At 38.4% G+C, this 22,449-nt stretch overlaps 1 protein-coding gene across 7 annotated transcripts in view; it reads right to left on the reverse strand.

Moving 5' to 3' along the window:
• Positions 1–22,449, reverse strand: part of CCDC68 (coiled-coil domain containing 68) — a 53,656-nt gene that overhangs the window by 16,158 nt on the left and 15,049 nt on the right. For all 7 annotated transcript variants that reach the window (XM_058277761.2, XM_058277763.1, XM_071208564.1 and 4 more), the window contains 4 exons: positions 19,963–20,103; positions 19,055–19,180; positions 17,808–17,936; positions 12,651–12,733 (listed from right to left, as the gene is read on the reverse strand). In XM_058277761.2, coding sequence (XP_058133744.1) covers positions 12,651–12,733; positions 17,808–17,936; positions 19,055–19,180; positions 19,963–20,103 — 479 coding nt within the window. The remainder of the gene's footprint in view (positions 1–12,650; positions 12,734–17,807; positions 17,937–19,054; positions 19,181–19,962; positions 20,104–22,449) is intronic.

A 22,449-nucleotide genomic window follows, 5' to 3' on the forward strand; every position in this document is an offset into this window, starting at 1 on the left:
AGCATCTCAAAACCTTTTGTTAAGTAATATAGTCTCTGTGACTCAAGTAATTTGGAGAGAACACACATTGTTTAGGGCAGTTTCACTTTCTCCATCTTTTGATTTTGTATGAGAAACGTTAATAAAAGTTTGGTTCGCTGAAAAAACTTTTCTAAAAAACTATAGAAATCCTTGCATAAGTACAAATAATGTATAATGATGACTATTACTAGTTATTTTTCCTATGGAATACATCTTATGGGATAATTCATTAATTTTTCCGATGGCAGGAACAATTAAACCACATATGTCACAATATATATCTAAAGTGAGGTTCATTGGTATACTGTACTGTAAAAAAATGGAAACAATTGAAATGTTTATCAATAGAAGACTGGTAAAATAATTTATGGTTTATCTATGGCATTTTTGACATATATCTAGAAAGACAATATAGATATAGACCAATAAGCGTGATATATAACCAAAAGTGGTTCCACAGAACATTGCATTGAGGATGGTCTTTTCAACTCGTGGTGCTGAGACAACTGGATATTCATGTGAAAAAAGAAAAAGAAATTGACCACTACCTCATCCCATTGTAAGAATTAATTCCATGTAGACTGTGGATAACATTGTGATACAAAACAAAACAATGTTTTCAGACACTTCTTCATGAGTGTGCAATAGAGAAAGATTTTTAAAAATTTGACTAGAAAAAAATTAAGAACTTCCCACCATCAAACAAAAGTGAATAGGACAGCCTCAGGATATTTGCAACAAGATAATAATAAAGACATTGTATCCAGAAAATATAAAGAACTACAAATCAAAAAGTCATGTAACCCAAGAGAAAATTTGAAAAGTGATCTGAATAGGCCCTTCACGCATGCACAAAAAGCTGTCCAAATAGTCAAAAAATAGGAAAAGATGGTGAACCTTTTTAATAATCAAATAATGCAAATTAAAATTACACAACCATGAAAATAGTTAACATTTAACAAGACTGAAAATAGCCAGTGTCAAAAATGTAGAGAAACAGAACTTCAAACACTGCTGTTGGGAGTGTACATTAGTATAATCACTTCGGACAACTTGCTTTTCCTATCAAAGTTGACCTGTGACCTATAGATGGACTAGAGATATATATAAGAATGTTTATAGAAACATTATGCATATTAAAACCTGGAAATGACTCCATGTTCATCAACAGAATGCATAAGCAAATTATGGTATAGTCACACCATGGAAAATTTACAGCAATGAAAAGGAATTATAGGTTACTGCAAAAATACATATGAATCCTACAAACATAATATGGAACAAAATAAAAGCAGACACATAGTACCATTTACAAAAACTTGAAAATAAAAAGGAGGCAAAAACCTATCTCACAACTTATACAAAAAATGAACTCAAAATGGATCAAGGACCTAAATATAAAAATAACAACGATAAAATGTCTCAAAGAAAAAGGAAAACATCTTCAAGATCTTGTGGTAGGTGGTAGTTTCTTAAACCTTACACTCAAAACATGAGCAACAAAAGAAAAAATAGATAAATGGGACCTCCTTAAAAATTCAACACTTTTACACCTCAAAGGACTTTGCCAAAAGGGTGAAAATGTAGACAACTCAATGGGAGAAAATATTTGGCAATCACATATCTGATAAGGGTTCAGTACCCATGATATATAAGAAAATCATAAAACTCAACAAAAAAAAGGCAAACTATCCAATTAACAAATGGGCAAAACACTTGAAAAGACCACTGTCCAAAGAAGAAATACAAATGGCAAAGAAACACATGAAAAAATGTTCAACTTCACTGGCCATTAGGGAAATGCAAATCAAAACTACAATGAGATATCATTTCACACCTACTAGACTGGCCACTTTTAAAAAGCCGGAAAACTGTAAATGTTGGAGAGGATGTGGAGCGATAGGAACGTTTAATCACTATTGACAGGAATGTAGAATGGTACAGCCACTGTGGAGGACTGGCAGGTCCTAAGGAAGTTATATATAGACTTGTCAGAGGACCCAGCAATACCATTGCTAGGTATATACCCAAAAGAACTAAGAGCAGGGACCGAAGTAGACATCTGTACACTGATGTTCATAACAGCACTATTCATGATAGCCAAAAGTTGAAAACAACCCAGGTGTCCATCACTTGAAGAATGGATAAACTATTTGTGGAGTATTTACACAATGGAATATTATGCAGCGGTAAGAAGAAATAAAGTCATGTAGCATATGACAGCATGGATGAACCTGGAGGACATTGTGTTGAGTGAAGCAAGCCAGACACAAAAGGACAGATACTGTATGATTGTGCTATTATGAACTAAATATATTATGTGTATGAATACAGGTAAAATTGCAAATTTAAAAACATTTTTCTTTGAAGTTGAACAAATGTAGGTTAATAGTACAAAATGTTACTATCACACCAAAGAAAACATTATACTAAGTGAAGGAGACCAGACACAAAGTACTATATATTGTACGATTCCATTTATATAAAATGTAAATACAAATCAATTTATAAAGATGAAATTAGATTAGTGGTTATGTAGGGCTGGGGAAGAATGCTAAGGGGAATGGAGTCTTTCATTTCGGAGCAATGAAATTACTAAAATTTTGAGATGATGAATTATACTAAAAGTCATTGACTCTACACTTCGGATAGATCATGTGGAATGTGAATATATCTCAATAAAACTGCTTAATAAACAGATGAATAATTGTGCAAGAATAGCCAGAAATAGCAGCTATGTACAGCAGGGGAAACAGAGAGATTGAGAGATGAGGTATTTTCTTTATCTGTTTATTATTATTATTATTGAAATAACGAAAATGCTCTAATAATGACTGAAGTGAAGAACACACAACTATGTGATTATATCAAATACCACTGCACACTTCAGATGAATTGTATGTTTTATTAACATGTAAAATAAAGTTGATTTGTTTTTAACAAAAAAAAGTAGGTAAAAGTAAGCTGTTGTGTTTAGGTATACATATTTATGTGGTAAAGTACAAAGAAAAGCAAGGAAATAATGAGCATGGAAGCCAGGATAGTGGTTAATTTTAGGCAAAAAAGGGCAAGTTGTGTTTGGAAAGGGACATGGCCAAAGGGCAGCTCCAGGGAATCTGACAATGTTCTGTTCTCTCTTTTTGTAACTTTTTATTTTGAAATAATCTCAAATTTACAGGGCAGTTACAAAAATAATACAAACCCCATACAAAGAACCCCAACATACCCCACCCCCAAAATACCCATATCCATGAATTTTAACATTTTGCCACCTTTGCCATAGCTATCTATCAATATATCTTTCTCGGGAAGTGGACTTGGCCCAGTAGTTAGGGCATCCACTACCACATGGGAGGTTGGCGGTTCAAACCCCAGGCCTCCTTGACCTGTGTGGAGCTGGCCCACGTGCAGTGCTGATGCGTGCAAGGAGTGCCCTGCCACGCAAGGGTGTCCCCCGTGTAGGGGAGCCCCACGCGCAAGGAGTGCGCCCCATAAGGAGAGCCGCCCAGCGTGAAAGAAAGTGCAGCCTGCCCAGGAATGGCGCCACACACACGGAGAGCTGACACAACAAGATGACGCAACCAAAAGAAACACAGATTCCCGTGCCACTGACAACAACAGAAGCAGACAAAGAAGAACTCGCAGCAAATAGACAGAGAGAACAGACAACTGGGGTGGAGAGGGGAGAGAAATAAATAAATAAATCTATAAAAAAAAAATCTTTCTCCTGAATATTTAAGAGCAGTTTGTACATATATTCCTTGAGCATATACTTCCATGGCATTTCCTATGAAGAAGGATATTCACATATGTAATCACCTTAGTTGCAGTTTTCAAGTTCAAGAAATTGAACATTGATATAAAACTTACTACATTCTGTATTTGAGTTTTTCTCATGCCCCAATAATGTCCTTTTGAGCCTTCCCTCCTCAATTCTTAGATGCCATCTGGTATGATGGATTGCATTTAACAGTCATTATCTCTTTAGTTTCTCTTTCTTTTATTAATTGTGGAAATGTTTATACAACATAAATCTTCCTATTCCAAACCCTCCCAAGCATACCACCTAGAAGAAGTAATCACATTCACGATGTTGCAGTACCCTCACCACCAACCATGACTATAAATTTCCCTTTACCCCAAATAGAAACCCGACACTCATTTTGACCTTTTACTCCCCATTGCCCATGCTCCCACCCCTGGTAACCTGTATTCTACTTCCTGTCTCTATGAGTTTGCATATTCTCTGATATTTTCTTTGTGGCTACCATGTGGCTTCACATCCTAAATCTATGACAGTGTCATTTGCTTTGAAACCAACTTGAGAACTTCAATAGCATACATAATATATGTTCCTATAAGCCTCCAACTGAGGCAGCTTAGTACAGGGAAAGGGTAGACTTGGGTCCCAGCTGAAGACCCGGCAGAGAACATGCCCAGCGGACAACATGGCCGGCAGACCAGGTAGCCATGAGACCACAACCGGAAACCTCCTGAGGGGGAGGCTGCCAGAAAGATCCCAAAAGACCCTGGCCACAAGATCCCATTTAGAACTCTTTCTGGGGTCATGGGGAAACCCTGGATACGGTCAAACAAAAGGCCTCACCATTGGCCCCTGAGAGCTAACTGGTGGGGCAACCAATCAGAAGAGCAAACAGCTGGGGCCCCTCCCCACCCTTATGAAGGGGGAGGAGGAAAGGCTTTAAGAAGGCCTGACTTGGGGCTCCACGTGCACGACTCACCCTGCAGCACGGCCACAGCTATGTCTCAGATTGTGTGCTCTTTACTTGTTACTTAATAAACTCTTTACTCCCTTGCCTACCCTATGGCATGCCCTTAAATTCTTTTATGTGACGTAAGCCAACAACCTAGAACCTAGAAGCCCAGAACCCAGGCTGCTAACACAGTCTCCTACCTTTATGTAGTTCTTGTCACAAAATCCACATTTATATATGACGAGTCCAAAACCATTGATTTATCATTACATTTTATAAATTTGCCATATAGATCCAGTAGGAAGTAAAAAGTGGAGTTAAATTTTTAAAAATATAATAGTATTGGTATTTATATTTACCCATGTCAATATCTTTTTACCAGAGAGCTTTATTTCCACATGTGGTCTCAGTCAATGATGTAGTGTCCTTTCCTTTTAACCTGCAGAACACCCTTTAGCATTTCTTGTAGGGCCAGTCTAGTGGTGATGAACTCCCTCAGCTTTTGCTTATCTGGAATTCTCCCCTCCCTGTTTTGTCTTGTTTTGTTTTGTTTTAATGTCCCAGGGCCAAGGGTTGAACAAGGACCTCATAGGCAGGAAGCTAATATTCAACCACTGAGCCACATAAGCTCCCCTAAGTTGGTTTTCTCATTTGTTTGCTTGTTGTTTTTGTTTTTTTGTTTATAGATGGCACCAAGGACTGAAACTGGGACCTCCCATGTGGGAAGCAGGCGCTCAACCTCTTGAGTCACATCCTCTTCCCTTTCCCCATTTGTGAAAGACATTTTTGCCAGATACAGAATTTAGTTGGCAATTTTTTGCTTTCAGCACTTTAAATACATCTACCTACTGCCTTCTTGTCTCCATGGTTTCCAATGAGAAACTGTCACTTCATCTTACTGATGATCCTTGTATGTGACATATTGCTTTTCCCTTGCAGTTTTCAGAATTCTTTCTCTTTGGTATTCAACAGTTTGATATAAGATAGCATGGTATGAGGCTATTTGGTTTTATCCTATTCAGAATTCATCAAGCTTCTTGGATGTGTATATTCATGCTTTTTGTTAAATTTGGGGAATTTTCAGCCATTATTTCTTTGAATGTTTTCTTTGCCCCTTTCTCTCTTTCTTCTCCTTCTAGGTCTCCCACAATGCACATATTGGTACTTGTGGCAGTTTGATATTATTTATGAATTCCAAAAAGAGATATTGATTATGTTTGTAAACTGGTCTGTTCCTCTGGGTATGATACCCTTTCACTGACTTAAATTCAAAGGCCTTACAGTTATTTGATTAAATCAAGTATAGGGCCTTGATTGGACCATGTCATTAGGGCATGCAGGGTTGAGTCTCCACCCCTTTGGTGGGCTATATAAATGCATACTCAAACAAGAAAGCAGAAGGAGAAATACACAGAGGAATAGAGAGCTCCACAGACACAGAAGAGGAACGAATTTTGATCCCGCGGCTCTGGGAAGAAAGATAAGCCATTCACCTGATAGTCTACAGCTGACTTTGCGAAACCAACAGAGCAGCTGAGCCCAGAAAGAAACAAGCCCTCCAGCCTACAGCTGACATTGGAAGAAGCTGGGCCCATGGTGCCTAAAGAGGAAAAGGAAGGCAGAGCCCTTGCAGACATCATCCGCCATCTTGTTCAACACGGAGCAACACATTTGGTGAGGAAGTACCTCTTAAGGTATCTTGAGTTGGACTCTCTAGGGTCTTGTAGCTTTAAGCTTTTACCCCAAACACCCTTTATAAATTTCTGGTACTTTGCATCAGCACCCCTTTTGGCTGACTAATACAGTATTCTTGATGGTGTCCCACAGGTTCCTCAGGCTCTGTTTACTTTTCTTCATTCTCTCTTCTTTCTGATCCTCAGATGCAATGATTTCAATTGTCTTATCTTCAAGGTGACTGATTCTTTATTCTGCCAGCTCCAATCTGCTGCTAAACTCTTCCAGGGAAAGTTTAATTCTTGTTAATATGGTATTCAGCTCTGTAGGTTCCTTTTCATAATTTCCATCTCTGTTGATATTCTCTTTATGTACATCTATCATTCTCCTGATTCCCTTTAGTTCTTTATCCATTTTCCTTTAGCTCTTTGAACATACTAAGGACCATTTTTGTGAAGTTTTTGTCTGGAATGCCCAGATCTGATACTCCTCATTGATGGTTTCTAATGCTTTAATTTTCTCTTTTGCCTAGACAATTACTTCCTGTTCCTTTGCATGTTTTGTAATTTTTTATTGAAACCTGGACATTTTGATATTTTGGTATGCAATGAATTTAGACTCTGGGACATCAGCTCCTTAAGCTTGAATTCAGCTAGTGTTATGACAGAGTGGAGGAGGAGGAAAAGGAGGAGGAGGAGTGGGAGGAGGATTGGGGCAGGATCAATGCTCTGATTTTTTAGGGTGTTTTTTTTTGCATTGAAACAATTTGCTTTTAAAAAATTAAGCAGTATATTTATGTTCTAGCACTTTTCTGTATGTGTATCACACTTCACACATGTGTGTATTTATATAACCAATTAATGATAGTTACCTTTGAGTCACTAAATTTGGGAGATGTCTCTTTTATCTATGAAGACCACTCTATTAGCTTTTTTAAAATTCTAATAGAGGATTTGTATTACTTCTATAATAGTCAAGATACAAAAACAGTTAATGCTGAAAATTATCAAAGGAAATGTAGATTAAATGTGGGGATAGCACTAAAAACAGGATCTCTATTTCGAGTGGTTACATCTGTCTTAGAAGAATAGTGGGAGGAGAGAAAGGAAAAGGAAGAAAGGGGAATGTCGTTTGGGCATAAGAAGACGATAGGGAAATAGGATGCTTGCAATCTTGAAGAGAGGGGAGGGAAACGAATGACAGGGAGAAGAGGAAGAAAAGGTGCAAAACGATGATGGAACAGATACACTGATACAGTGGGACTGTCCTGAAGACATGCCTGATTATCCTAACTGCACTACCAAATCTTTCAGCAAAGCTCTTCCTTCCCCAAGTCTAAGTAAAACTAGAAGCAACTAACAAATTAGGAAAAGTTATGAAAAAGATTTAGATAGTCAACTCAGGCTGAAGGTGATAATTGTGTCTAGATTTTACCGTTTTTTACAACATGATCCTTTAAAGGACCTGTCCCAGGAGAAAGCCCTACCCTGGACTTTCACTCCTTTGGAGAGGGGCAATGGAGAGTTTGAACCAAGTAAATGAGCAGTCCATTGTTCATCTTGCCATGGTTCATGGTTCATGCAAAGAAATAAATCTGTTGACCCATTCTGATGAAAATGCCCTGTGCATTAATCAGAGCAGACAAGAGCAGCACGGAAGCCCTCTCAGCCTGTCTAGAACGCAAGTTCAGGGAATGGCTGCTTCAGCACCAGCCTGTAATGACATTAGATTTTAGCCACCCCTGAGCTAATGGCTCAGAGCCTTCCTTGCCAAGGACCCAGGAGCCTGAGGGGTCTCACAGCACCTAGTGGGAGGGGCTCAGGGTGGAGATAGCTCAGAGCTCTCCAAGGAAAAGACAGGCTGTGGAGGTTTGCAGTTCAAACTGTGAGTGAGAGGGGCTCACAGCGCACAAAGGAAATCTTCAGGGGAGGCAAATGCTTAGAACTCTGGGAGATTGGGATCTGCCAAGGGTAGGGGCTGGGGAATCTTGGGAGTGGTGCTCAGGGGAGCTGAGAACAGGTAGAATTTGGGGAAGTAGGGGTCTTAGAAGAAAAAATGTTCAGGCAGTAGGAAAAGATGATGTGAGGACAAACAGCACAGGAGGCAAGCAGAACTCTTCCCCACAGCTGGCACTAAAATTCAAAATTCCTCCAGTATGGAAGGAAAATGAGAGAAGAGAAAACAGGAAAGAGCAGCAATAACCTATGGAATGGTCCAACTCAGGACTTCCCTGGAAAATGAGAAAGAACTCAGATGCTGTGCAGAGATAGACTGGCTTTGAATATCCATAAAATATGAAAATGTGAAGCATTCAGAATGGTTCTCATGATCCGAAACCCCTGGATCATGGTGGGAAAATGTGGCTCTAAAGTGGGGAGGGGCAGAGTGGTTACTCTGCCCAAAATGCCAAGCTCAGAAAATGTCCCTATGTATACTTGGAAGTTATTACCATAAACTTCACTACAGATAAATAAAAAGTGGAGATAAGTCTCAAGATGGAAAAAAAAAAGTATTTCTAGAATCACTCTCGAAAATAGTTTTCAGGCTTATCTGCATTAATACAGTCAAACAAATGATTAAAGGAAGCTACAGAATATTTCTATTAGAATTGCTCAGTAAATCTGAAATCCAGTCATCGAATTAAGGTCTTTAAATGTGGGACTATATCTAACTAAGATGACTCTTGAGCTTCCGTTTAGCTTTATTATTTAGCTTTCAGTCAGAGCAGATTGTCTTAATATTAAAAAGCTGCTAAAGCAAAACAGGAGGAAGAACACCTGGTAAGGGCCAAGTCTAGATTCTACCAAGTCCTTCTAGGATTCATGCTCTATCTCCCAATCCCTCAATATAATTTTTCATCAATGTTTTCCTCAAAACAGGTGGTAAAATAATATAAAGTAAATGTTGATATTAAAATAGAATTGAAGAACTTCCACTTCCAGGAAGATGGAGTAGACATACTGTTTTCCTGTTCTTCCCTCAAAATGCAACTAAAAACCCTGGAAGTTATATATTAATAGATAGAAAAAGATTCTAAAAGGTGGAGAGAAGGCAGAATGCCTTGGGACCTGGGGATCCAAGGAGCAAGGCAATGGTGAGTTCCCTACATTTTCTTTTTGTCTCATATATCCCAAAATTGGAGCTGAAGGAAATGGCAACTAGAGATAGCAATGTGATCAGGTAAAAAGAAAAAAAAGTTGAGGAACATCTACCCCATCCTATAGGATACCCCTATAGGATGCTAGATTCCTTAGCAATCAAGAGAGAAAGTCAATCCTATCCTTGGCTTTTAGAAAGGCAAAAACAAATGGCTTTAACTTCAACTAGTAACCTGAGAAGATAAAGACTACTTAACAAGAAGCTTGCTTTCAATCTCTCTGCTGCCCAATGTCTGTCAAAATCTTGGTCAAAGGAAATTGAGTTTATGGAGGACTGTGTCTCCATTCATTCCTCTGGATACTCTTAAAAATCTACCTTTGGGCTAGCTCATACCATTAAAGGGTAGTATTGTTGTCCTTGCCATATTGCTATTATAACTGCTTTGATTGAATTGTTCTTCACCTTTTTTTTATATATATATATAAGATGTTATGAGGTACAGCCTCTGTGTTTACCATAAGGATGCAATTGAAGACATTATTCAGGAATGCACTGGAAAACTTCCTTTCTGATCTTATAGATATATTAGAAAGAACTGAACTTCTTTCAAAGACCTGGTTGGTTTTAGTCATGTGAATACTGTGCCTAACAAAACTAATCATAATCTCCTCTTCGGATTGGCTGTGAGAAAAGCACAGAGCTGGGTCAGTGGTCTCCTCTGAGAAAGTCTACAGAACTTCATGATCCACATTTGGTTGAGTCAGCCACAAGAAAGGAAGAGGTCAGATTCTTCCTATTCAAAGGCCAGACCAAGGTGAAGTAATCAGTAAGAAGCCTGTGGCTCTCTTTACTTATCAGTAAAATGAAGAAATATATATTCCATCAAAATCTTCCCCCATCGTTATTTATAGTGGTGGCACCAAAAAGTGGCTTGAGAGATTCTCTGCAAACTTCCACAGACAAATAATTTCAGTCACAACAGTGTAATTGACACGTATCCTCAGCTTCAAGCTAATCTTGTTTCCTCCTCAAGGAAGCCTGGCCTTCCTCAGCACCTCCTACATAGAAACTGAGGAGCCAACACTGCTTGTTTATAAACCCTGAATGTGTTTCCCCAAAAGATAACTGTGTGTTGTGATGTTGTAGGGCAGAAGGGTAAATTGGGGACTGCTTTCTAGTTAAGAAACCAGTCTGAAAGAGAGTGGGAGTCTCCCAAAAGTGAGATTAAGAAGGTCAAACCCTCCAATTCCCTCTTTACCAGAAATAAGCACAGAATTGGTCATGAGAATATTTGGAGCTCTAACTCCCAGCTCTACAACTTCCGAGACATGGAGTAGACTCGACCAAGTCAATTAATCAATTGGAAACTCAGATCACATGCTGCAAGGTCAATGGGATGATTAAATTAAAGCATCTTGGATTACTTTATAAACTGTACAGTGTATACTTGTGTCAGTATTAGTGGTGGTAGAAGTACCATTTTTAAGAAAAGATGTTTCAGCTGAATCTTATAACTTGTTAAAAGTAACTAAGAGGGCTAGCTTAGTATGTTATAAGAAACGTGTTTCCAGGTGCAACAAAAAACTTTGTCACTTTCTTCTGAATCGTGCAAGCTCAAAAATCATCATCCTCAGAGTTGCTTTTTAATATGAAAAATGCCTTGGTAGAACATATTGAATCTTTTTATCAAAATGGCAAAACGAAGCCCACTGAGATTTTTAAAAATGCCATGATGCCTGTCACATCCACCAGCTATACCTAAAAGAAAGCAAGTCAGCCATAGCCCCCTGCTTCGGGAAGCAGTCCTTGGATATTCTTTAAGTAGAGGGAGGCCAATGGTTGGACTGAGAGTGGGTAACTGCCCAAAGGCCATTGTATGGCTGCCTCTGCAGGGTGTGGGAATACAGGAAGTGGTACTAAGCCAATCAGACTCTTTCCTCTGGAATTTAGAAAGAAAACAGAGAGAATATAAACTAGTTATGACCTAAGATAAAAATTATGAATCATATAGTAAGAACAAAGAACAAGAGAAGAGATGTACAAACACCCATAACTGAATGGGAGCAATAAAATATATTTTTTTATTATTAGATGCTAATAGCATGAGGTGCTAAAGGGTGGCCCTTCTGTCTTTCCATGAGATGCATCTTCTTTATGGCTTGTCTATCCAATCTTAACCAAACAGAAATTCTCTTTACTGTGGTACCTTAACCACGTACCTATTGCTTCAACAAAAAGAGCCTGATTCATACAAGTCATTTTCTTTTCTTGTCACTTAGAAAAGTGAATACTTTCACACATCTCAAAAAAAAGTAATAAATTGGATAAATATTTGTGCTACCTACAATCTATGAAAATTACATGATCCTGGATGTTCAAACACCTTCTGGAAACACAAAACATTCATTTCCATCATGACATTTCTAAAACCTCCTTAAGAGCTTTTTCAGAATCCCTTATAACAACTGTTTATATATAATAGAATTGAAAAAATAGATCAGTTTCTTTTTTAAAATGGTTCCATTGTTGCCTCAAAGACTGACAAAAACCCTATTATCAATAAACAATTTTTTTTTTTTTTTTAAGAAAAACTTCAAACTCAGACTGCCTGGACTGTTAGTGGAAAGCACATTGTACAAGCCAGTAATTCTGCTGCATGGAAAAGTTCTCTCTTTTCAAGAGAAAAAGCCAAAGACTTACTTAGAATTAAGTTATGAGTATTTGTAAGTAATTCCAAAGGCCTAAGGATATTTTCTCCAATATTTTCTTCATTTTCTATTAAATTGAGATGGCTTCAAACTGTCTTAGAAAGCCACTTGTGGACTGATCCATTTAATTCCAGCTTTATCAGAATCCCATCAACAAAACAGAAACATCATGGTAAATGGAGACTTCTATAGCATCCTCTTTAATACCAAAGGTAAACAAGAAAGCGAGAGGTTCATTCATTCTTGGAAAGGATCAATTTTCCCACAAGTTCCCCTTTATTTGCACTGGGTGGAGAAGAAGGAGCCCATGGTTGATAAGCATAGGAGTTCTCCCTCCCTCCTGTTCTTTCCATCATCCTGTCTCCTTGGGGAGTGGAAAGCGAAGAGGAAAAATACCAGGAACTGATTTTACTTAGGCGATAGATTTGCAAACCTCTTAGCATATGCAGCGTTGGATTTGAGTTGCAGCAGCTTGTTTTCCAAAGACACTTTTCTTTCTAGCAGAGTTCTCTTTTCCTAGGAGAAAATAAGATACACTTTTTTTTTTGCTTATTCATTTGTGTACATTTGTGCATGAGTGTTTGAAAAGGCATTCTTCCAAGCCATTAACAAAAGATGTTTCTTGAAATACCAGAAACATGGCTTGAGTTGAAGAATTACTTTCCAAGGCACTGTTTCATCCCATCCCAAAGGAAGCTGGGAGGCATCTTCTAGGTGGTTTATAAGTAGCTGAATGATAGGATGTCTTTACTCCCCTTGCCCACCTAGTGAATCCCTGCTTCTGCTCCAGCCCGCTGCTGAAACATAGCCTGCACCATAAAACTGCTCTCACCCACTCTCTCCATCATGCCCCAAACACAAACTACCTGCTCATCTCTCTTCCGGCATTGGCTTTCCTGACATGACACCTGCTTTTACCCCATTAGACAGAGTTGTTGGCAACCAAGCAGACTACCACACTTCTCTCAAAACCCCTAGGTGCTCACGTGGCATCAGTCAGAAAGTAGTAAAGGAGTAAATGTATTTTTATTGAAGGATCGAGGCCATAAATAATAGTCTCTTACTAATTAGGATATAGGAGACACTATGACCCTGAGAAGCAATATCTGAAGAAATATCTTAATTTCATTATTAAATCAAACTTTTTCCAACCAAAGGAAGATAATCTATCTTGCTGGGACAGTAGCATTCTCATTTATATTCAAGATGGCAAGATGCTGGGAAAGGAATTTGGAGCTTTGGTCTACTGGTTTAGGTTGCCAAGTTGGAAGGGATGAAAACAGGAGACTGATAAAAAGGCAAGAATTGCAAACATGGATGGGAATGGATGGGATCAACTGGAAGAGATATTTTAAAACTATTTACAGTGCTATTGAAAACCATTTCCTGCAGCTTTATTTGCATGGGTACAATACAAGGCAATGATGCATAGCAGAAAAATCAGACTTTGAGCATAGACTGAGCTGGTTTTGAAACTTTGTGGCTGTGTAAATTTGGCCAAGGTTTTAACCTTTCTGGGCAGTATCACCATTAAAAATTAACTGAAACTTGGATATCAAAACAGTACACAGCATATGGCTTCAGTGTCATATGGAGTCACTGTTTAATAATCCCACCCGAGGATTATTTAGTTCTCTAGGAGAATTTCCCTGTATTTGACTTTGTTACTTACTATTGGATTTGAGACCTGACTCAATGAAGTTTCATGCTAATGTGTAGATTTCTGTCTGGCAGAAAAGATAAACCCAAAGGTTATAGTTTAATTGCCTTAAAGCACATTAACCAGGTTTAGATCTAACCTGGCAATCATAATCTATATTCCCTTTTTCTAATATGCCTATAAAAAGCCATTTTCTCAGAATTTTACATTTAAACTAGCTTTATCATCTTAATGGTTCCTTCAGTTAATGAGTTGAATAAAACATTAGACACATATTCTATATTTGTGTGAGTCATGTTTTTAAGTTTTTGAACATCCCAATAAAAGAGAGAGAATATTGTCGACATTGAAATACTGGGGCAACTGGAGATAATATGTATGAAAATCCTATGTGGTTATCTGGCACACAGGACCCTGATATGTAATAATGTGAAGATGACATATACTTCATATCTTAGATGTTCTATTATTTTTCCAAATTATCCTTCTTCTAAACTTCCCTTGTAGCATTCTTGTCATATATAGAAATTATCCCTGTGTAAATTCAGCTGTCTTCACATTATTTCTGAAGGATCACATATACACTTTGCAATCTTATTATACTGCTTGGTTCGTCAAAGGAACACATCACAGATAATATATTTTGAATCTGTAGGGGGGAATGGTGTTTAACAAATATTCTTCCTAATGGACTTGCTCTTAATCACTGAATCTTCCTAACCAGGATTCAACAAGACCAGACAGGCAGAGAAATAAATGTTCTACCTTGACCAGATATCTAGCAGTTAGCTTGGGGTTTTGATGCCTCCTCTTTGACAACACAGAAAATCCCTGCTATACCAGTAAACCCTAGTCTGGGGCAGTCTTTTAGGAAGGAAAAAGGTGCTCAGAGCACCACCCAGTGGTCAATCTACTGTGCCCAAAGCCACATCCCTTTGAGGAACTCCAGATTTTCCCCCTCCCCAGTAAGCAGAGTGGAGAGGATCCCAATTTTAAATCATGACCAAATTTTTAACCTCTAAATGATTTAGGAACCAAGGAATAATTTTTATCCTGTGCCAGAGAAGATTGGTACAGAGTGGAAGGAGTTGTGGACTAGTAAGAGGGAATTGTGGAATGGTTGTTCAGCATTATTGTTCAAATTGCCCCATCTCTAACATGATGAGGAGGGAGTAGGTGGTCTTGAAAGCTGCTCTGAGCTCTAAAATTCTAGTAGAGCTAAATCAATGGCGCCAGAAAACCAATATGATACAAGAGAATTGCACTGCTAGCAAAAGGAACATATGCCAAATTCAAATGCTCTTACTGGGCATTTTTGCTGGCTTATCACTGTGTTTATAGAATTCATTCTCACTGCATTCCTGATTAAAGTGGGACAGATGGTGAAGGTTTTAAGTAATGTGTTCATTACCAGACCTCATACCACTAATGGCTATTTACTGGAGCAGTGGCTTGTTTAAATGAGTAGAAAATGAATCCTTCTCCAGAGGGAACCCACTACCAGGGCAGTATTTATCAACCTTTGTGGTGGTTGTCCATTTTTAATTTTCATTTCCTTTTTGAACTCATGCTTTCTTCTAAGTAATGCAAAAGTCTTAGTACTGCCTCCCACAATTCTGATACATGCTGCCTACTTGAGAAACCCTTCATTACAGTCTGTCTTCTCAGTATCTTTTTTTTTTTTTTTTTTTTTTTTGAGGTCCCACAGCCAGGAATTGAACCTAAGGCCTTGTATGTGGGAAGCTGGCACTCAACCATGGTGCCACATTGGCTTCCCTGAGTTGGTTTTTTTTGTTTGTTTGCTTGTCGTTTGTTTGTTTTGTTTCATTTTGTTTTCAGGAGGCACTAGGAACCAAACCTGGGACCTCCCACGTGGGAAACAGGCACTCAACTGCTTGAGCCACTTCTACTCCCTCAATGTCATCTTCAACTAAAAGATGTCACCAAGAATTGCTTTCAATAGTTTTATATTTTATTTACTTGCTTGTTTTACAACTATATAATATCTTTATACAGATATACATACATTTTTAAATCTCCTGAACATTGTCCCACCCCCATCCCATCCCCACATACCTTCAGTTCCCAAAGATTTTAATAGGTTCCAACTTAGAAATTCCCTGAACTAGGGGATTATGGGAGGTTGCTGGTTGGGCACAACCAGGGGTATCCTGTCCCCTTACTCTCTGAGCTCATGGAGGTCTTACAGCCAGCCCACAGTTGGGTTCATAGCAAGGCAGGATCTGGGCTACCACTTCTCCAGAATTGTACTGCCAGTATCTGAGCCCCTTAACCTCATGCTGGGGTATAACCCCCCAACTTTCAACAGGGTTTTCAACCTCTAAAGCATCCCCAAGAGAAGAAGGGAAGGGAAATCTGGGAAGTTCCTTGAGCCCCACACAACCCAGATACACTACATTGTAATTGCCACAAAAAGAGAAACTGTGAGAGACATACTCACAAATATATATCTAGCATCTGTCTGTCTGGCTTACCGTAGGTTCTTAAATATTTACTGAGTGAATCTGCTGCAGAACTCTGAGTTGAATCACAACTAGAGGAGATTTCCTTGGGTGGCTAGGAAATAGAATTTATATTCCACCATTCTTATGATAATGTTCAGGGAGTAACAGGTAGGCTCTACACTTGACCCAGGGCAAATGGGTTTGAGAGAGGGTGATCACAAGTCTAAACTTAAATTTCCACCTGGTTAGTCAAGTTTTTGGTTAAATAACCCCATTTGCATTCCAGAATTGTCTTTCTTTCAAGATAGACATTCTTTGTGCTATCTTTGTTAAACTCTTTATTACAGAATAAAATATTCTAACACTACAAAGTATTCATCCAAATATTATATTTGGCCCATAAGAACATAATTATAAATTGTACTAGGACAAACCAGCTGCCCAGTGACTCAGTGCTAAAATACAACATTCAGTGACCCCCCACAAAATAGAGAGGTATATTACTATTATTAATATTATACCCAATAAGGGTGGATTTATGAGTTTTTGGGATTTCCCCATAAAACCTTCACTACGAGTACAAATTCAGCCAATACTTAGAATTCTTAGAAATTGTTTTGAATCTAATTAAAATTTCTTGGGTAAGAAACCTGAATATTGAAATCTGATGTTTTTGAAGTAACATTTCCAAACCAGAATTAACCAAGACAGACTCATAAAACAAATTAAGGCTGAAAAGAGCAGAAGCAGGTCAGGGAATTAATATAATAAATATAAAAATGTATTGGGCAATAATAAGAAGTCATCAAAGCCTATATTCTTATCCATCGCACTTAGTTTTGGAGAAGCCAATTTTCTATTTGCTTGTTTTAGTATTTAAAAGAACAACATTCCTTGGCTTGTCTGGCTTCTGAATTCTAAGGCATACATAATGAAATTTGTGTGCTGACCTTTTCTTTATATTTGGAGTGCTATTCTTTGTGAGAGACTTTCTAAAAGAATTTTTGTTGTGTGATAATTCCCTAAATTATCTTTTCTTACTGTGAACTCTCTCTCTCCTAGAGCAGCCATAGGTTTTCATAAACCTAAAGTGGACTTAGGTAGCCAAAAAGGGATATTTCACTGATTCTAATATAAAAAGGCTATGAGTCTCAGGGATCCACTTTTATTTCCATTCACAGCTTCACCTCATTCCCCTTTCCAAGACAAACATTTACAAGGAAGAGATAATGACAGAGGACTTCAGTATTTGGTGAGAGGGAAATCAGTAACCACAGCGTGGATCATATTAAATGCTTACGGGAAGAAATGACCATGATTGAGTACCTCCTACAACAAGGCATTGTAAAGGGTATATTCACTTAATATTATGTTATTTTATGTCCTATCTATTTTAGCGTTATTTTCTTTAATTCTCATACCAACCCTGTCAGGAAGGAATTCCTTTAATTCTCCAGCAGCATACCTTTTCCATTCTCTGGACAAGGTTCTCCAATTCTGTGATTTGATTGTGTTTTTCTTCAAGCTTTCCGGCAACTTGATTCAAATTGTCAATGTGTTGCTTCAGTTTCTGTTCTTTCTCAAGCTTGTTAACCTTGGTCAGAAACAGTGGTCAGATTCTTATTTTTAATAAACCTATACACATGTCCTCCTATAATTTTCTGACTAGCAAAAAAAGAAAAAGAAAGCAATTCACACTTGTTTAGAATTAACAGGCTTTGATTAACTATTTCATTCAAAATATACAACATCACTCAATGCATGGAGACGTAATAATATATATTATTCCTAGAATGTTTGGGTTCTATCTGACCTGGTATAAGGCATCTGATTTCTTTTGCAAAGGCCAGGCAGGCATTCCTATCAGGCAACAGGGGGCTAAGACGAGGCCCCTGAGAAGCGCCATGTGCATCAGTCATGTCCTCACAGGCCCCTCTGCTTACACAGTAAACTGCCGGTCCACAAATACCAGCTCGCCTCACTTATGTCCATTATCTGCATCCTGCATGCCTTTGAGTTTGCCCCGAGCACAGCATGAGGGGGTGTGCCTACTTGGTGGATTTCCTGCCATGCTCCTTGGGGACTTCCCTGGCCCTGACCTGGCAGAGCTCCAGGCACCCTATCCCAGCACAAATTAGCTTCCTGTCTAACTGTTTCATATTTTGAATTTCTGCAAGCATGCACGTTTCTCCCCGCTCTGGTCCTAGAATACAGCCTTCAGATTAAAAACAAATTAATATAATATAGAAATATGTATTATACAAATAGCATACATAAATGCCCAAAAAATGTATGTATACTTTAAAACATATTCTAGAATGTGTGTGAGGACCAAAAAGTTTCAACAGCCATTGAGCTGGACCAACGCTTTCATTTTAGAGATAAGAAAACCCAAATCAAGAGAGGCAGAATGACTTAACTTGGGTCATCTAACCTGTTCAAGACAGAACCGAAGGGAAGTCACCTGCCAGTTTCACCAGAGCCAGCCCTGATACTCAGACAAGAGTGACAACTCAGCAGCTCAGCCCCATCTGGGTGCCAGGCTAAGCAGGCATGGGAGGAGATCCACACAAAAGTCGCAACCTGCCCCTTCCCCGAGCTTACCAAGGGATCTGGCCATTGCTTGCGCCACATTTAATTCCTCCAAAAAAAAGAGATTTGCATGGCTGGGGGAGAGAGGGCTAGTTCACTAGACAAGCAGCTAGTCGGTACCTGGAGTAAGTGTTTACTGTCTTCATGAATTTTTCTAACTTCTTCAGACTGTTTTTGATAGTTTTCAAATAACTTCTGTGCCACATTTCTCAGAGTTGCTGCTCCTGCTTCTCGGGAGGCCTCCAGCTAGCAAAAAAAAAAAGGTCATTGTTCATGTTTTGACATATCCAGGAGAAAGAGTAAAACACAGAACAGTTTGCTGGGAAATAAAGCACAAAGGCTCTAATGGTACCATCTGACAACAGATGGGAGAAAAGACACCGTTATCTGGTATAAGGAAAACATACAATGAGAAACCCCTTAATTATGGGGCTGTCAATACAGCAGATTTGCCCTGGTTGGGCCAACCCAAGCTCCCTACACATCACAGTCCTCCATTTTCAGGCCGTGCCCTTCAAAGAACTCCACAACGTCCTGTCGGCTTATTCACTTCTTTACAAACATTTTATCACTGACGTTCACAACGGTACTAAATGGCAGATTTTCTTGAAACAGAAATGAGACTAGGTTTGGTTATTAAGAGCAGTAAAGCTAAAGTGTCATGAATCTTGCAAGGATTTATCCTAAGGAAATAATTAAGGATGGCAGCAAAGATTTCCTACCAAGAGATTCACTGCAGCACTGCAGATAATAGAAATTAAAAAGGAAACTGTAGAACATCTCACAGTAGGAGATAAATTATGAAACATTTGTATTTTTTAGCATGATAAAAGTGGTCTCCAAAATAAAACAATGTGATTCAATTTATGAAGTGTAAAAATGATTCTCTACGTCTGAGTGCATGTATGTGGATCTATGGATGTATATGGTTAGCCAACTGATTCTATAGGTCCATGAATGCCAACAATCTATCTTATTGGCTCAAAGCCTCAAAATACAAAATTAGAAATTTCTCAAAATGATTATACCTTGATTTTCAATATTTCATTCTCTTTGTTCATTTCTAAGAGCTGTAGATCTTTTCCTTTCATCCTTTCCATAAGTAGGTCCAAACTGCAACAAGACGGATCCATTTCAGATTCGGAGCCATTTTGAATGTTTTGAAAAGACTGAAATGAACAAACATGAAAATAATAGACCTGACTATTCCATTTCTCTACAAACTTTAAACAAGTATAAGCCAGTATAACATATACTAAGGAGAATTTAAGTCAGCACAAATAAAACTCCTGAATCTTAAATTGATCAATGTGCAACTCTAGATGAAACAAACAGTTGCCCTCTATATTTGCTCAAATTTTAACAGATTCTTACATTAAAAAGACAATCATCTTTGATGCCTTCTATGTCCCCTATACTTTCAAATATGCAATTAAGCCCTTCTTAGGAGATAAATAATGTCCACAAGGCCAGAATTTTAATTTTTGTCTAAGTTTCAGATATAAATGCATGTTGGTTACACGGTATTACAGATTAATACAATCAGAGCTAATAGTTCCAATACATAATATTCAGGGTTCAATGATGCTTCACTGGAATCATCGTAAATTAAATTTCTAATCAGAAATGTCAGTGCTGAGTGTTACTACCAATGTGACTACAGCTTATGTAAAATCCAGCTTATAGAGAATATACTTGGAGCATAAAATAAATCTCATCTGGAATCATGAACATTTGGAGGCTGAAAGGGGAATTAGAAACCATTTGGCTTAACCCCATCAATCTTACCGATATGGAATATGAGGACCAGAGCCATGGATAGTACCTAGCAAGGGAGTGGCAGAGTTCAGGACACAGCCTCTTGATTGTCCTTTCTGCTCTTCCAACATTTCAGGACAGACTTTAGAATTATTATACAAATATACATACCCTACAACGATAATTTTTATTTGTTGGGCACCTATTATGTGCCAGGTAATCTTTTAGATTTTCATATTTATGAATACAAAAAACACTGTAAAGCACAATGCCCATTCTACAGATGAGAAAACTGAAGACCAGAGTTTAACTAACCGGTCCAAGAGTATCCCTAAAATAACTGTTGGAACCAGATTTAAAATTCAGGTCTGTTTAACAACAAAATTTGTGTTCCTTCTGCTGCAATATAGTGAATATAACGACAGAAATTTTAAAAAGAAATAAAGAAAATAATATCATGCATGTAAATAATATACTCACCATCACTCTGCCATGGTTTTCTTTTTTATAGTCCAATCTCTAGTGCATATGCTCAATTGTCATATATACAATATAGGAATCATTTTCTTTTTTAATTTATTAAATCATTCTTGACAGAAAGACTCTTGTAGAAGGTAAATTATTGGCAGTGGTGGATTGCTCCAAAGATCATAGATCAGTGCTCCTCAAATTTTAATATGCTTTTATATCGCTTAGTGATAGTTCTTGTTAGAATGCAGATTCTGATTCAGTAGGTCTGGAGCGAGGTCCCAGATGCTGCATTTCTAACAAACTTCCTGGTGACGCTGATGCTGCTGGGACTGCAGAGCATACCTTGAATAGCAAGACCTTAGAAAAATTATGACTAAATCCCTACAAGGACAATGACATGATACTGAAGGAAAAGGTCCTGGTAGTTTGGTGCTTGGTTGGTCTTCTGGCCTTCTGTGGTTTGAGGTAACTGTGGCAGAGGCATTGGCAACACACTACCATCTCCATGCCTAAGAAGGTCTTCAGCAACCTCCACATTGTTATATACAGTGGTCAATTATCTGTCTTCTACTGCCTCAACCTATGGACAGCACTGGACAGAGTCATCCCTCCCACCTTTCTTCACTTGGCTTCATGACTCCATTCCCTCCCACTTTTCCTCCTACTTTACTGGTTGCACTTCTCAGTTGCTTTGGCTGTTCTTCTTCTTTCCAACACCTAAACATTGGGAACCCCAGGACTCAGCCCTTAGATCTTCTCTCATTTCTATCCAACCTTACTTGCTTGGTGATCTCCAGAACTTTAAATACCATCCATAACTCCCAAAATTTCTACTCTTGTCCTTTCAACCCAGATTTCTCCCCTCAATTGCAGAATCATATATCCAGCCACCCATTAGAAACTGCCACTTGGAGGTCTAACAGACATCTCAGCATAGCCAAAAACGATTTTTAGATCTTCTTATCATTCCCACATTTAACCTTGTTTTTGATTTCAGAGCATTTAAGAAAATAATTGGAGCTGGCTGTATTAGCATGGGAAGCCAATGAAAATAAAGGAAGTTGACATTTATGTATCCCATACTATGCTTCTGTTGTACTCTGTGGCCATCCTGTATGGTAAAAACAGTTCAATGATATGAGCTGCTCTAGGCTCAGGTGAGGCTGAACCTGGCATCATCCAGCCAGGCTAAGTGCAGGTTTCTTGGCCTTAAGTATAGAAGTCCAGTCTTGGGGGAGGAAGTGCCATCATGCTTATCGATGGTTTGACTAGGTCTTCACTCACTC

Source organism: Dasypus novemcinctus, chromosome 16 (assembly GCF_030445035.2).
Source record: "Dasypus novemcinctus isolate mDasNov1 chromosome 16, mDasNov1.1.hap2, whole genome shotgun sequence".
NCBI lineage: Eukaryota > Metazoa > Chordata > Mammalia > Cingulata > Dasypodidae > Dasypus > Dasypus novemcinctus.